The following is a 17,879-nucleotide window of genomic DNA, read 5'->3' as shown; positions in this document are numbered from 1 at the left end:
TACCGGGCCCGTTGGGGGAGAGCATAGACTGTTTGGCAGCAGGCGAAAATCGAGGGCACCTTTCTCTCAGAGGCGCCAGCAGCAAGCACTGACGGACCCACATAGGGCGGGGCTGACGGAAGCCAAAGCTGCAGGCTCCACCCTGAAACCCCACCCCATCTGTAACTGCGAAATGCGACAACAAAATAGATCACAAACAAAAGAAATGGAGGACAAAAAGCGTCTGGATATAGAGTTCAAATCTACGCTTATAAGGTTTTTCAAGAATTTCCTAGAAAAGATGGATAAGGCCTATGAGGATATGAAAAGAGATCAACTAGAATTAATAAGGAGTCATCGAGAAATGATAAGGGATCAACAAGAAATAAAGAATACATTGTCTGAAATAAAAAATATTTTACAGAGTCCTAAAAACAGAAGGGAAGATCACAAGAATCAAGTCAAAGATTTGGAACATAAAGAGCCAAAAGACACTCCTCCACAGAAGCTAGAAGGCAAGAGAATCCAGAAAATTGAAGATAATGTAAGAAACCTCTGGGACAACTTCAAGCGAACCAACATCAGAATTATGGGGGTCCCAGAAGATGAGAGAGAGCAAGATATTGAAAACATACTGAAAGAAATAGTGACAGAAAACTTCCCCCACCTGGTGAAAGAATTAGACTTACAAGTCCAGGAAGCGCATAGAACCCCAAACAAAAGGAATCCAAAGAGGACCACACCGAGACACATCATTATTAAAATTCCAAGAGCAAAAGACAAAGAGAGAATATTAAAAGAAGCAAGAGCAAAGAAGGTAGTAATCTATAAAGGAGCACCTATACGATTGTCAGCTGACTTCTCAACAGAAACCATGCAGGCCAGAAGGGAATGGCAAGAAATATTCAAGGTGATGAATAGCAAGAACCTACAGCCAAAAATAATCTACCCAGCCAAGCTATCACTCAGAATCGAAGGCCAGATAAAGAGCTTCACTAATAAAAAAAAGCTAAAGGAGTTCATCACCGCCAAACCAGAATTATATGAATTGCTGAAGGGGGTTCTTTCAGAAGAGAAAGTAAACAAAGATAAAAATTATGAACAACAAATACGTAACTATCAAAAAGTGAATCTAAAAACCAAGGAAATTAAAAAAATCTGATGAACAATATTAACTATTGAATATAATAGAATCAGAGGTATGGAAGGGGAGTGAACTGACGATTCTTGGGGAAAAGGGGAGAGAGGGGCATGGGAAGAGACTGAACATAAACTGTGCACCTATGGATGAGGACAATGGGGAGAGGGGAAAGGGCAGAGGGTGGGGTGGGAACCTGGTGGAGGAGAGCAATGGTGGGGGGTGGGGGGAAAGGAACATTTGTAATAATATGAACAATAAAAACTTATAAAAAAAATAAAAAATAAAATAAAATAATAATTAAAAAAAAAAACTACCAACCCTGAAAATTGATCCTATTTGGAATTTATAAAAAACAGGTTTTAAGAAAATGAGTTGTTTTAAATGAACTAAATGATATAAGTGAAGAAACTCCTGGAAATGTTTAGAAGCCATCTGTAACTGTACAAAGAGAAATAAATATCAATGTCAGAACTAAAGAGAGAGAGTCAGCAGGCTTCACAGAATACAGAGATGCAAGTCATGGGAAGTGACTTGAAGCTGAGGAAAGGAGTATACAGAGGAGGAAGTATTACCTACCACCTACCTGAGAACCTCTTCAGATATGAGACTGAAGGCAGTGAGAATCCTAACTCACTAACACACACGGACAATCCAACATCCATCTATGCTCATATAAACCTCACAACAGCCAATAAAGTGCTGCTCCAGTGAACACATGAAGATAAGAAAATGAAACAGCCTATTGCTGACATGGAGAACGTTATAATGGTCTGGACAGACAATCAAACCAGCCATAACATTCCCTTAAGCCAAAGCCTAATCCAAGCAAGACTCTTAACTCTTTAATTCTGTGAAGGCTGAGAGAGGTGAGGAAGCTTAGAAGAAAAGTCTGAAGCTACGAGAGGTTGGTTCATGAAGTTGAAAGAAATAAGCTGTGTCCATAACATAAAAGTTCAAGGTGAAGTAATAAGTGCTAATCTAGAAGCTACAGCAAGTTATCTAGAAGATCTAGCTAAGATAATTAATAAATATGGTTACACTCAATAACAGATTTTCAATGTAGACAAAACAGCCTTAGATTGGAAGAAAATGCCATCTAGACTTTGATAGCTAGCGAAGAGAAGTCAATGCCCAGCTTCAAAGCTTCCAAGGACAGGCTGACTCTTGTCAGGGGCTAATGCAGCTGGTGAATTTAAGTTGAAACCACTGCCCATTTACCATTCTGATAATCCTAGGGCCCTTAATAATTATGCAAAATCTACTCTTCCTTTGCTCTATAAATAGAACATAGTCTGGATGACAGCGAATCTGATTACTTTAAGCCCACTGTTGAGACTAATACTCAAATAAAAAAATTCTTTTCAATTACTGTTCATTGACAATGCATTTGGTCACCCAAGCATCCTGATGGAGATGTACAAGAGTAATGTTGTTTTCATGCTGCTAACAATCCATCCTGCAGCCCCTAGATCAAGGAATAATTTTGACTTTCAAGTCTTACTAATTAAGAAACACATTTCATAAGGCTATAGATAGTGATTCATAAGATAGTGATTCCTCTGATGGATCTAGGCAAACTATAAATTGAAAACCTTCTGGAAAGGATTCACCTTTCTAAATGCCAATATGAACATTCATGATTCATGGGAAGAGATCAAAACATTAACAAGAGTTTGGAAGAAATTGATTCCAATCCTCATGGATAATTTTGAGGAGGTCAAGACTTCAGAGGAGGAAGTAACTGGAGATGTGAAAATAGCAAGGGAACTAGAATTAGAAGTGGAGCCTAGATGTGACTGAATTGCTACAAATTCATGGTAAAACTTTAACAGATGAGGAGCCAAGAGAGTAGTTTCTTGAGATGGACTTTACTCTTGGTGAAGAAACTGTGAATATGTTAAAATGACAACAAAGGATTTAGAATATTATATCAACTTAGTTGATAAAGCAGTAGCAGGATTTGAAAGAATGGATTCCAATTTTGAAAGAAGTTTTACTTTGGGTAAAATGCTATCAAATAGCATCTCATGCTAAAAATAAATCATTTGTGAAAGAATCAGTCAACACAGAAAACTTCATTGTTGTCTTATTTTAAGAAATTGCCACAGCCACCTCAAATTTCAGCAACCATCACCCTGATCAGTCAGCAGCCATAAACACCGAGGCAAGAAGTTCCACCAGCAAAAAGATAATGATTCACTGAAGGCTGGTTAGCATTTGGGGCAATAATGCTATTCTCTAAGGTATGTACATACCCTGTTTCCCCGAAAATAAGACAGTGTCTTATATTAATTTTTTCTCCCAAAGTTGTGCTAGGTCTTATTTTCGGAGGATGTCTTATTTTCAGGGAAACAGGGTAGTTTTTAGACAATAGTATAGTGTAAACATAACTTTTATATGCAAAGAAAAACCAAAATAATTCATGGGATTTGTGAAATTCACTTTACCGTGGTGGTCTAGAACCAAATCCACATTATCTCTGAGTACATATATACCATCTCTTTAATGATTTAATATTCGAAAGTATATCAATAAATATAGATTTGTTTAATCTTTTAATGATTTAGTAATCAGAAGCATATCAATAAATATAGATTTGTTTCTGATTAAGTATATACCTGTTTTTAAAGTATGTAATATCATTGCAGAGGCAGAAAGAATAAATATAGGAAACTATGAATGAGCTAAAGTCTAAGAAAAACAAGGAACTGTACCCACAACCAAAGGAAATAATGAACACCCCTGGTTACACAAAATATCAAGTCTTTTGAAAAGGGTCCAATACTTAAATCAACATTAACAAAGCAGAAAGAGGGTTCAAAAAGTTTTCAAAATTATGAAATTGTGTAATGTCTTAAAGAGGAAAGCTAATTTACCAACTCTCCAGGAAATGAGACCTCTACATCAACATTGTCCAGAATTTTCTGTAATGATGGATGTGTCCTGGACCTGCACTGTCCAATGTGATAATTACCAGTCACATAACAGCTACTGGCTAATGTCACTGAAAAACTGAATTTTTGGTTTTATTTAATTTCATTTAACTTAAACTTAAATAGCCACATGTAGCTAATGACTAGCAGCCTGGAAAGAACAGGCTTAGAAAATAAGAGGATAAATGGTTTGCAGGAAAGGCACCAGGCTATAATAAAGTAAAAACTTTGTGTTAGTCTCATCAAAGTAAGTAGAATGAAAATAAAGCTCATTTGCTATGGCTTGAATCACACTGGAAGAGAAAGTTCAGCTATGACAAAGAGAGGAAAGTGGGGGGAATCAAGTTTATATTCTTGGGTGGTCTAAGAGGGATGGTGGTGTTATTTTCCTTATGGTTCTCTAAGATTTTTATAACATAGCAAGGTATCTAAGTAAGTATCACTCTACTCCTGGCAAACTTGGGAACAGTAAATATTAAATGACAAATCCATTATGCAGATATTTTAGAATAGATTATGGTTTTAAATTTAGTGAAAATTTTTCTGATAGCTGAATTTAATTTTAACTACTGTTTAAAGTATTTGAAGTGGCCCAGGCCTGACAGTTCAATTGTTTAGGGTGTCGTCCCAGTATGTCAAGGTTGAAGGTTCAATCTCTGGCCAAGGCACATATAAGAAACAACCAACGAATGCCTAAATAAGTGGAACAACAAATTGATACATGTCTCTCAAATCAATAAATTAAAAATATTTTAATAAAGTATTTGAAGAATTCACAAAAAGTCATGATAAATTTGTATTATCACAGATTATAAAAATAACCTATAATCTAGATTATAGATTTTAAAAAGAAATTCGAATAAGTTTAATATCAATTTTTAGTCTAAAGAGCAAAAAACATCTATAATAATAAAAGCATAATATGCTAATTAGGCCAGACAGCCGAACGACATTCTGGACACCATTTCAGACAGTTCCTTCCAGACGAAATGGTGGCAGTGGAGGCCGAAGCAGAGGTAGTTAGGGGTGATCAGGCAGGCAGGCGAGTGTTCAGAGGCAATCAGGCAGGCAGAGTAGTTAGGGGTGATCAGACAGGCAGGCAGGAGAATAGTTAGGAGCCACTGGTCCCAGACTGCAAGTCAGACATCCCCCGAGGGGTCCTGGATTGTGAGAGGGTGCACACTGGGCTAAGGGAAACCTCCCACCTCCGTGCACAAATTATGTGCATGGGCCTCTAGTTCTTAACAATTGCTAGTAGAATTAAAACTTGAAATGATACTTATGAAGAGATAACCTGGCATTATCTATGAATGTACAACCACTCCTCTTTAACCTAGAAATTTACTTCCAGGAATTTATCCTACAGATATATTTGAGTATGTAAAATATATGGGGGCAAGATGAATTTGTTTTGTTCACTCCTATATACCCAGCACATGCGTTCTATATCACAGGTATTCAATAACCACATGCCAAATGACTAAGTAGAAGAATGATTGTGAACTGCTTGTGTACAAGGTAATTCAAGACAGCACTCTCAATAGAGAGAAAAAGAATGGAAACAACATAAATGTTTAGTTAATTATGGCACATCCATATAATGCAATTCTATTCAATGATAAAATAAAGAATGACGATGTTCTTGATGTTAAGATACAAATGATTTCAATATACTTCCATTATTTTTTTTTTTAATTTAGCAATATATATGCATTTGCTTAGAATTCCTCTGGAAAGATACAAGAGATTGGTAACATTGTCTCGTCTCAAATGAGGAAAATGGGGTGCCTGAGCAAGGGTAAGAAAGTTCACTGTAGATCCTTTTTTTGAAATAATAAATTTAATAGATTGTTAAAGTCTAGCAGATTTAATAAACCAAGCATTAACTAAAGCATGGCATGTGCCGAAACCGGTTTGTTTCAGTGGATAGAGCATCGGCCTACAGACTCAAGAGTCCCAGGTTCGATTCCGGCAAGGGCATGCACCTTGGTTGCGGGCACATCCCCAGTAGGAGGTGTGCAGGAAGCAACTGATCGATGTTTCTATCTCATCGATGTTTCTCTCTATACCTCTCCCTCCCTTCCTCTCTGTAAAAAATCAAAAATATATATTTAAAAAATAAAAAATTTAAATAAATGTGTTTCTCCCCACAGAGTAAAAATATAGGATTAAAGACCCTAATCAACTTGCCATATGATAAGTTAAGTTATAGGTGTGCAGATGAGACTGTTCAAAGATGGCATACTACAGAAAGAAAGAAATCAAAAGATGGAACTCTAAAATATTGGTATTTAAAATATGGACAGGCATGGACACAGACAATAGGGTGCTGAAGGCGTGAGGCAGGAAGCTGGAGGTGGGCTGGAGGGGATCAAGAGAGGAAAAAAGGGGACATATGGAATACTTACAACAATAAAGAATTATATATCTACTAGGGGTCCACTGCATGAAGATTTGTGTAATAGACCTTCCTTCCCCTGGCTGCCACACCGGTTTTCCTCCAGCAAGTGAGACCCAGGCCTTTGCTCTGACGGCCACCTTCAAGTCTTCACTCCTGCCGGAGCCTTCAGTCTTCTCTCTGGCCAGAGCACCACTCCCGTAGTTCCCTCCACCCCCGTCCTCCCCCTCATAGCAGGTGTCCTGCCCCTCCCAGCTGCTCCGAGCCTGCATGCCTGCTGCCCAGAGGCCCGGAGCAGATGGAGGGGGGTGATGCATCCATCTTTGTTGGGCTAATTTGCATACTTGCTCCTGATTGGCTGGTGGGTGTCATGAAGTGATGGTCAATTTGCATGTTTCTCTTTTATTAGTGTAGATAATAATAAAAGTGTAATATGCTAATTAGACCAGACAGAGGAACGACCTTCTGGATGAAGCCGCTGTGGCAGGAGCCTATGGCAGAGGCAGTTAGGGGAGATCAGGCAGGCAGGCAGAGATAGTTAGGGGCAATCAGGCAGGCAGATGAGCAGTTAGGGTGTGAGGCAGGCAGGTGAGTGGTTAGGGGCAATGAGGCAGGCAGGCAGGTGAGCAGTTAGGAGCCAGAGGTCCCAAATTGCAAGAGGGTGTAGGCTAGGCTGAGGGACACCACCCCTAACCCCCATGCACAAATTTCGTACACCAGACCTCTAGTATAATAATAATAATAATAAATAAAATATGGATGTGGAAGATGAGTTTGCACTTCATGCTATAAACAAGAGATAGACATTTAAATTTTTTCTCTTGGTAAATTAAGTTTTTCTTTTAATGAAGTCCAATATATCCATTTTTTTCTTTCATACTTATTTTTTTGTCTTCTCTCGGAAGTCTTTGCCTATGCCACTGTCATGAATACATTCACCTCCAATATTTTTCTTTATTTTAGCTAGAAATGCATTAGTTCTATGTAAGTACTACATTCCTCTGATCATGTCCATTTCTAACTTTGAAACGAAAAGGACTGATAACTTGGCTTATCAGTTTATAAGTTTTAGAATTAAACACCTATTCAGTATATGGGCCTTAAGTTATTAAAAATGAACAAAACTTAACAGTATTTGTTGTGTGGTAAGTCCAACAAGTTAACCCAACATTACAACAGTGATCTTCCAACTCCTAGCTTATCAATTCATTTATGTCATTAGTGTACTCTTTCTGTTTGTTTGGAAACCTTTAGTAAGAGAATATTTTACTCTTTAAAAGTCAGACTACAAAAGATGTTCCAGCCGAAACTGGTTTGGCTCAGTGGACAGAGCATCAGACTGCGGACTGAGAGGTCCCGGGTTTGATTCCGGTCAAGGGCATGTATCTTGGTTGCAGGTGCATCCCCAGTAGGGGGTGTGCAAGAGGCAGCTGATCGATGATTCTCTCTCATCGATGTTTCTAACTCTCTATCCCTCTCTCTTCCTCTCTGTGAAAAATCAATAAAATATATTTAAAAAAAAAAAAAGATGTTCCAGATGCAGATAATTTGTTGAATCAATAGATGACTAATAAATTGATACCCAATATCTCTTTGACATATCAAATAACGCTAAGGTTCTTACAAAACTGAAATCTTTTCTAATTCATATGAGTATGTAAGTATTGGTATACCTGTATTTCTAGACGTTCCTTTTTATCTGGAAAAGTTCTTGCAACTGTAGCATACTTTTCAAAAACTTTGCGTTTATTTTGTAGCTTCCTCATTTCCTCCTTTTTAAACTCTTTTATTCGAGCCAATTCATTTGCTTTCTGTTGTTCAAAGTCTGTGATTTCTTTCCTAAAACGATAAACCCATGTTATTTAAGGAGATTATCTAAAGGGAACAACCATCTCAGTAAACATAATCAACATGTGGCACCAAAATGAAACACCAGGAATAGCCTGGTATTGAGGAGCTGGAATCTTGGTGAATCCATTTTCAATCCATAGCACACTCCCGACAAGCACCTACTGGGCACCTACTATCAATCAAGTACACTGGAGGAATCACAGTGGAATAACTAAACAGCCTGTCTCCTGTGAAGCTTCTTATCTATGCACGAATCCGTGCATGGGTGGGATCCCTCTGGGTGGCCTCCAGGGATCGGGCCGAAACCCTCAGTCCAATGTCGCCTGCAGCTCCTACCTGCCACTCCCACTCATCCTGGCCCCACTGTGCCTGCCAAGGGCTTGCACCCAATCATTCTATGAGCTCTGCATCTGGCGCCTTCCCAAAAGGAGTGGCCTGCGGGATCAGGCTGAACCCCCTCTCTGACATCCCGAGGAGTCCCGAATTGCTAGAAGGTGCAGGCCAGGCTGAGGGACCCCACCAGTGCACCATCAGGCTAGGGAGGGGCTGCAGAAGAGCTCGAGGGTGTGTCTGGCCCACCTCGCTCAGTCTCAATCAGCCGACACCAACAGCAAGCTAACCTACCAGTTGGCAGTGGTCAGTGCATGTAATAGTGATTGGTCAACTGCTCAACTGTCTGCCCCCTTGAGGTCAGTGCACATCATAGCAGCTGGTCAACCAATTGACTGCCCCCCGTGGTCAGTATGTATCATACCGAGCAATTGAGCAGCCTTTTAGCATATTATTAGTATATTATACTTTGATTGGCTGTTTGATTGTTCTCCTGTTTGGTCTATATTACCCTTTTATTATATAGGTCCAGTACACAAAATTTGTGCACGGGGGTAGGGAGGGTGTGTCCCTCAGCCTGGTCTTGGCCTACAAAGATGCCAGCATCCCTCACCTGGCCTCTAGCCAGAGGTTCCTCCCCTCCTTCCACACAGCCTCTGGGAAGATGCTTGTCCTGGGGCCTCCTCAGGGCCCTGGCCCATGATGCCCTGCAGCTCAGGTACTAGGGTACTTGGTCTTTCAGGTCCGGCTTCCTTGCCTCAGGAGTCACCCCCTTGGACCATACTACAATATTTGCAAGTGTGTGTGTGTGGAGGGGGAGGGGGGGGACGGCCTCGGCAGCAGTGATTTGATGTCTGTAGCATGCCTGCAAGACACACTCCCCCACCCCTCCCGCCTGCGGCACCACGCTGGTCCTGTCTGGACTGTTGGCAGGGGGCTTCCAGTCTGTGACTAGGGCTGCTGGGCTATGACTGGGGGCCCCAGGTGGAGGACCCTGGCACCCATAGGGTTCTGTCAGCATTGCAACCCTACAGTTCCTTCCCTCCTGCCTAATGGCCGGCCGGAGTGTGGACGCTGGGCACTGGGCTCACCGCCCCACAGGCCTCTTCCTTCCCGCAGCACGGCAGGCTGGGGCGCGCACTCTGTGCTCATGGCTCCAGAGGCCCCTTCCATCCTGCCGCTCAGCCATGGCGCAGACGCTGGGCTCCCAAGGCCTCTTCCCTCCCCCCACAAGGCAGGCCGGAGCGGGGACTCTGGGCTCGCAGCCCCAGACCTTTTCCTTCCTGCAGCATGGCAGGCCGGGGTGAGCCCCTTCCCTCCCACAGCACAGCCGTGGCTCAGACACTGAGCTCCCAGTCCTCTGGCCAGAGACCCCTGCCCTCCCTCCAAGGCCAAGGAGCAGATACTGGGCTCCTGTTGCCTGGGCGATGCCTCCAGCGTCTGCTATGGGCGCTGCCATTTTGTCATCGAGTGATGGCTAGTTTACATATTACTCTTTTATTCTATAGAATAATAAAAGCACAATATGCTAATTAGACCAGACAGTCAAACAACCTCTGGATGACCTTCAAGACAAAGCCAGGGCTGCAAGGGACAAGGCAAACCCCGGTGGTGAGGGCCAAGCCCCTTGCATGTATTTCGTGCAACAGGCCTCTAGTATCTTATAGGAGAGACAGAAAATAGAATAAAATAAGTAAAATATATGGGACACTAGAAATTCGTGCACAGGTACAGTCCCTAGGACTGGCCTACAGTCAGGGCCGTCTTCCCTGATTGCTGGCAGCTGGCCCCACTCCCCACCACTACCCATCCCCAGATCCCCCTTCACCATTGGGCAATTGCAGCCTGCCGGCCAAGGGAAGAACCAAGAGGTTGGCCGTTCCTGCCTGTTTGCCAACCCCACCCCCACTGCTAGTCGCCCTCTGGTGTGGGGCGACTGGTGGGGCAGGGGCCTTGGCCTAGCACTGCCCATGTCTGCTACCAGCAACCCAATTCCCTGCTCGCCATTGGGCAATCAGAGCCTGCCGGCCAGGGGAAGGGACCAAGAAGTTGGCCAGCAGACCTCAATCGCCCGATTGAGCATCCACTCCCTGGTGGTCAGTGTGCATCATAGCCAATGGTTGTTCTGCCGTTTGGTTGATTTGCATATTACCTTTTTGTTATATAGGATTAGTAGTGGAAAGAAAAAAATTAAGCAAGAAATGAAAAATATCAGGATAGAAAATTAAAATTAAAGATGGGGTCATTTTGCTGAAATGATATTTGAAGTAAAACCTAAAGAAAGTGAGAATACCCATGAGGTTATTTGGACAAAACAATTCAAACAGAGGGAACATCACATGCAAAAACCCTAAGGTAGGCATATGCCTGATGTGTTCAAAGAAAAGCAAAGCAGCCAATGTGGCTAAACAAGGAGCAGGAGACAGGGGGGGAACTAGGTTCTTACAGACCATTTGTGAGGACTTTGGTATTTAGCTGAGAAGAATGTTGATTTAGCTGAGGGACTGTCACAGCCCAGTTTCATTGTTCATGCTGTGTTAAGAGCATAGGAAGAGTGATAGCAAGAGAACAGAATAGGAGGTCCCTGGTTCACATCCCTCCATATGAACAACAATCCAATAGCCATTCATGAACATAAGTGCTTTTGTAGAAGCTCTAGGATTCAGGTAGGAGGTTGGGAAAACTTGGTGAAGACTTAAGATCAAGGACAGCCACTGAGAGAAGGCAAGCCCATACCCTAGGGGCAGACGTGCTAAACATGGTCTGGCTGCAGAATGCAAACAGCTTAGGACCCTCATGGACTCAGCCCCAGCTCCATCCAACAAAGGACTTGTGAAGAGCAACACCCATCTGTGCCCCTGATAACTGGCCCACACACCTCAGATCCTAAAACAACCCTGTTACCTGGCCGCAGACGGCTGTACTGTAGTTGCACACAGTCCTGCTGACCCAGTGGACCCAGAAGTAGCCCCATGACCTAGCTCCAGCCCCAACTGACTATGGATCCAAAAGCCATCCTGTCCAACCAGGGATCTAGCATGAACCATATCCACCTACACTCCTGGTAACAGACCTGACAACAATAGACCCCACAAGTGACCAGAAGCAGTCACATGATTTGGCTCCACTCAACTGTGATCCTGGAAGCAGACTCATCTCAGTCCAGAGATCTAGCAGGAGAAGGTAAAGACCTGCCAAAACCAAGTACTCAAAACAAGAAGGGATATTTGCTCTTTCAAATGCAAAGACATCAAGAAAAGGTTACATGGATCATGAAGAATGAGGTCAACATGACATCACCAAAAGAAACTCATAAGGCTCAAGAAATTGAGATCTACAAACTGCCTAACAAATAACTCAAAGTAATTGTTTTAAGGGAACTCAGCAAGCTACATTAGAACATAGATAAATAACCCAACAGAATCAGGAAAACAATACATGAAACAAAACAAGAAGTTCAATGAGAAGAAATTATAAAAAAGTAACAAACAGAAATTGTCAAGCTAAGAATACAATGGATGATGAAAAAAAAAAGTAATAGAAACTCAACTGTAGATTCAATCAAGTAGAAGAAAGAATCTCTGAACTGGAAGACAGATATTTGAAAGTTATAGTCAGGGGAGAAAGGAGAATATAACCAAGGACATAAAGAAGAGGTCAAATCAAGACTGGTAGAAAGTGTAAAGAGGAATGGCTGGGTGCCTACAGGCAGCAGCTGAAGTTCTGGAGAGAAATCTCACATGGCCGGGAGGGGTGATGGTTCCCCCTGAGAAGTCTGGGATTTAAACCCCAAAGTGGGCTCCCCAGTCCAGAGTAACTGAACCAGGAAAGATGTCCACATAACATATTACTGTGAAAACACTCCAGGTCCTATATGGGAGGAAGAGAGGGCAAAAAAAATGCAGGCATCCTCTTAAAGGGCCAACACAATAAATTTCATTTGCAGCCACTCAACTTGGGCTCCAGCAGAGGATGGGCAGAGTGAACTAAAGCTGCGTGAGGATGGTCTGGGATCGGTGGCTTTGGGAGAACAGCCACCAGATCCCTGTGCTGAATTATTTCCCCATTCTGCAGAAACCAGCTTTCACAGACAAAGCTTACTCATCAATGCAACTTTAGCCGGTGGGGAGCAGGGAGCAGCTGTCCCTCCCATCAGAAACCCTCTGCCCACCCTGTGGAGTTCACATGCTGCTAAGCTCATAGCCCGAGGTTCAATAACACTAATAATTAACCAGAGCAAAAGGGTGCTTTGAGTCTTTGCATGGCCTGCTTCTGGAGCTAGAAATTGAAGACCTTGGCCCACAGCTTGGACCTTTCCACACACATCTAGATCGCCGATAGCTCCAGAAAAGATTTTCAGGGCCAGTCACAAATACCATCTGACATTGGCATACACCAGAGACCCTCCAAAGAGGCCCAAAATTAATAAACCCAGTGGACAGCTCTAGTAGAGCAGGATCTAACCAGCTTCACAAGCAGTATACCAAAAGGGAGATATTGGCGGGCTCCCTGCTGAAGTTAATTCCACTGTGTGACATGCAGTGATACAGCAGCCTGCATGCTATTAGGTTGAGCCTGTCAGCCAGTCTGAGGGGCAAGCCCATGCAAGCATGAGCCAAAAGCAACCAACACTCAAAGACAATTAGAGGGCTTGATGCACAATGGACATCCGAGCACCCAGGTCAGGTAATCAGAGAGACCGCCACTGGTTGCCTCAGGCCAACTACTACATAAAGCCATCTAACCAAGACTGGGAGCCCTACTAGGCCTACTAATACAGAGGAACAAACTCAAATAGGGAGCCAAAATGAAGAGGCAAAAAAATACCCTCAAATGAAAGGATCAGAGAACTCTCCAGAAGAAGAGATAAATGAAACAAAGATTAGAGACTTATCTGATATAGAGTTCAGAATAATGATGGTAAAGATGCTCAATAGCATGAGAAAAGATATAATAACTATGAAAACAGAAATAAAGAATGACATAGCACAAATAAAGAAGACACTGGAAGGAATACACAGATTAGGGGAAGCTGTGGATCAAATCAGTGAATTAGAAAACAGGTTGAAAAAAATCACTCAATTAGAGAACCAAAAAGAAAAAACAATTAAAAAACAGGAGGACAGTTTAAGGGACAACGTGAAACATAACAATATTCAAATAGCAGGTACACCAGAAGAGACAGAAAGGGAGAAAGGAATAGAGAACGTGTTTGAAGAAAAAATAATAGCACAAAAAAGTTACACAGGTTAAGGAGGCACAGAGAATCCCAAGCAAGAACCCAAATAGGCCAACATCCAGATATATCATAATTAAAATGCTAATAATTAAAGACAAAGAATCTTAAAGGCAGCAAGAGAAAAGCAAACTGTTCCTACAAAGAAGCTCCCATAAGGCTGTCATCTGATTTCTCATCAGAAACTCTATAGGCCAGAAGGGAATAGCATGAAGTACTCAAGGTAATGGAAAGCAAGGATCAGAAACCAACATTAGTATATCCAGCAAGGCTATCATTCAAAATAGTCAAATAAAGAGCTTCCCAGACAAAAAAAGGCTAATGGAGTTCATCACTACCCAGCTGGCGTGGCTCAATGGTTGAGCATTGACCTATGAACCAGGAGGTCACAGGTTTGATTCCTGGTTAGGGCACATGCCTAGGTTGCAGGCTTGATACCCAGTAGGGGGCGTGCAGGAGGCAGCCAATAAATAATTCTCTCACATCACTGATGTTTCTATCTCTCCCACTCCTTCCTCTCTCAAATCAATAAAGATACATTTTAAAAATTTTGTTTTTTAATCCAAGAGGAAGGAACACTTCCAAACTCTTTATATGAGGCCAGCATTATCCTAATTCCAAAACCATATAAAGACACTACAAAGAAAGAGAATTACAGGCCAATAACCCAGATGAACATAGATGCTAAAATCCTAAACAAAATATTAGCAAATCAGATATGGCGGATGGCAAGGAGAAGAAAAGGAGAATAGAGGAGCTGTTGGCTGAGAAAATGGCTGTTGATGTGGGTGTGGGGACACTGGAGACTGGGACGGTCGCTGGAACCATGTAAAGAAGTTCCTCGAGCGATCTGGACCCTTCACACACCCTGATTTCGAACCGAGCACGGAATCTCTCCAGTTTTTGTTAGATACATGTGAAGTTCTAGTCATTGGAGCTAGCAGCTTAGGATGTGAACTCCTGAAAAATCTGGCTTTGTCTGGATTTAGATAGAATCATGTTATAGACATGGACACTATAGATGTTTCCAATTTAAATAGGTAGTTTTTATTTAGGCCTAAAGATGTTGGAAGGCCTAAAGATGGGGGAAGACCTAAAGCTGAAGTTGCTGCAAAATTTCTAAATGACAGAGTTCCTAATTGCACTGTTATTCCACATTTCAACAAGAACCAGGATTTTAATGACACGTTCTATTGACAATTTCATATAACTGTATGTGGACTGGACTCTATCACAGCCAGAAGATGGATAAATGGCATACTGATATCTCTTCTCAATTATGAAGATGGTGTATTAGATCCAAGCTCCATTGTCCCTTTGATATAATAGATGGAGGGACAGAAGGTTCTAAAGGAAATGCCCGGGTAATTCTGCCTGGAATGACTGCTTGCACTGAATGCACACTGGAGCTGTATCGCCAGAGGTTAATTTTCCCATGTGCACCATTGTATCTATGCCCAGGCTGCCAGAACACTGTACTGAGTATGTAAGGCTACTTCTGTGGCCTGAGGAGCATCCTTTTGGAGAAGGGGTTCCAGTAGATGGAGATGATCCTGATCATATTCAGTCACTGCAGCTGTGTGTGCCACTGAAGTTTTTTAAATAGCCACAAGCGCATATATTCCCCTTAATAATTACTTGGTATTCAATGATGTAGATGGACTGTACACATACACATTTGAAGCAGAGAGAAAGGAAACTGTCCAGCTTGTAGCCAGCTTCCGCAAAATATTCAGTTTTCTCCATTAGCAAGACTACAGGAGGTTTTGGATTATCTAATCCACATGTGTCAAACACAAGGCCCACGGGCCAAATCCGTCCCGCCAGGCCTTGCAATGTGGCCCGCACCGTGCTGTCATCACTGCACTCCGCTGCGTTTCCATCACAATGACAGTTTATGACTGTTCAGTAAACCATTCGGCCCGCGATTTAGGCTGGATTTTAGATTTTGGCCCCTTCTCTGATTGAGTTCGACACCCCTAATAATCAATAGTGCTTCCCTACAGATGAAATCTCCAGCCATCACAGCAACATTACAGGGAAAAAACAGAACCCTTTACTTACAGTCAGTAACCTCTATGGAAGAACGAACAAGGCCAAATCTCTCCAAGACATTGAAAGAATTGGGACTTGTTGATGGACAAGAACTGACAGTTGCTGATGTCACCACACCACAGACAGTACTATTCAAACTTCATTTTACTTCTTAAGGAAAATAAATCTGCACATAATATATTGATAAAATGTATGAAAATACTATACTTTGTGGATGCTAAGAAAATTATTTTTTAGCATTAGTATTGCTGAAATTTGACATTTTTTTCTTTTTAAACATAATGAGCCACTCTTTTTTTAAATAACTTTCCCTTGAAGACAGAATTTGGGGTTGATGCTTGTAAGCATTTTCATTAATAATATGGGAAATGATGCTTAGAAATTATGAGCAAAAAATGTATAGCTTTTAGAGGAGACACCCTCTGGTGTGTGGATTTTGTTATTATGGTCAAAGAGTGCATTCCTCAGTTTTGAGTTGAGCACCCACATATACAAAAGATGTCCTTTTAAAGAAAATAAGAAAATTAAGTTCTAAATAACATTAAATGTTACAACTTGACATCGGGTGCATATTGAACATAGTCTGTATCTTGCTTGTTTTAATATTCATTTAATCGTGTCTGTTCAAATGAATATTAACTTTTGCAAAGGTTATCTTGTCCATAATAATTTGTAAATGGTGTTAGATCTGAATACCTGTGCATGGAAATGAGAAATATTTTCATGTGTTTATTTGAGGTGCCATAAAAGCCAGTATATGCAACATTAAAGTCAAGACATGGTTGTTTAAAAATATATATATATATTAGCAAATCAGATCCAGCTATATATTAAAAAGATCAGCCTTACACCCTAACCAGTTTGGCTCAGTGGCTAGAGCGTCGGCCTGAAGACTGAAAGGTCCCAGGTTCGTTTCCAGTCAAGGGCATGTACTTGGTTGTGGGCACACCCCCAGTAGGAGGTGTGCAGGAGGCAGATGATTGATATTTCTCTCTCATCAATGTTTCTAACTCTCTTCTTACTTCCTCTCTGTAAAAACATAATCAATAAAATATATTAATAAAATAAAATAGCTCCAATTAAAAAAAAAAAAAAAAAAAAAGATCAGCCCTAACAGGTTTGGCTCAGAATCTAAAGCATCAGCCCGCAGACCAAAGGGCCCCAGGTTCAATTCTAGTTAAGGGCACATTCCAAAAACCGCATGATCGTATCAATGGAAGCAGAAAACGCATTCAACAAAATCCAACATCCATTTTTGATAAAAATTCTCAGCTAAGTTGGAATAGAGGGAACATATCTCACCATGATAAAGGCCATATATGACAAACCTATAGCAAATATCATACTTAACATGCAAAAACTAAAACCTTTTCTCCTAAATCCAGGAACAAGACAGGGATGGCCACTTTTACCACTCTTATTCACATAGTACTGGAAGTCCTAGCACAGCGATCAGACAAGAAGAAGAAATAAAAGGAATCCAGCCCTAGCTGGTTTGGCTCAGTGGATAGAGCAGCAGCCTGCGACTGGGTTTAATTCTGGTGAAGGGCACATGCCTGAATTGTGAGCTCAATCCCCAGTAGGGGTCTTGCAAGAGGCAGCCAACCAATGATTTTCTCTCATCTTTGAGGTTTCTATCTCTCTATCCCTCTCCCTTTCTCTCTATAATCAATAAAAATATATTAAAAACAAAAAAAGGCATCCAAATTGGAAAGCAGGAAGTAAAATGCTCGTATTGGTAGATGACATGATATTGTACACAGAAAACTCTAGAGACTCCACCAAATAACTAATAGATTTAATAAATGAATTTGGCAATGTAGCAGGATACAAAATCAACACCCAAAAATCAATGGCTTTTTTTTTTTTTTAAATAAATATATTTTATTGATTTTTCACAGAGAGGGAGAGAGATATAGAGTTAGAAACATCAATGAGAGAGAATCATCGATCAGC

At 41.4% G+C, this 17,879-nt stretch overlaps 1 protein-coding gene and 1 pseudogene across 1 annotated transcript in view; one reads left to right on the top strand and one right to left on the bottom strand.

Annotated features, from left to right (window-relative positions):
• CENPJ (centromere protein J) overlaps positions 1–17,879 on the bottom strand; it is an 80,529-nt gene that overhangs the window by 23,420 nt on the left and 39,230 nt on the right. Inside the window, 1 exon segment of the mRNA XM_045588510.1 lies at positions 8,125–8,290. Within this exon segment, the coding sequence (XP_045444466.1) occupies positions 8,125–8,290 (166 nt within the window).
• On the top strand, positions 14,587–16,101 carry LOC118728753 (annotated as a pseudogene).

This window comes from Pipistrellus kuhlii, unplaced genomic scaffold, assembly GCF_014108245.1.
Source record: "Pipistrellus kuhlii isolate mPipKuh1 unplaced genomic scaffold, mPipKuh1.p scaffold_m20_p_3, whole genome shotgun sequence".
Taxonomy (NCBI): domain Eukaryota; kingdom Metazoa; phylum Chordata; class Mammalia; order Chiroptera; family Vespertilionidae; genus Pipistrellus; species Pipistrellus kuhlii.
This window is presented reverse-complemented; position numbering and strand designations above follow the sequence as displayed.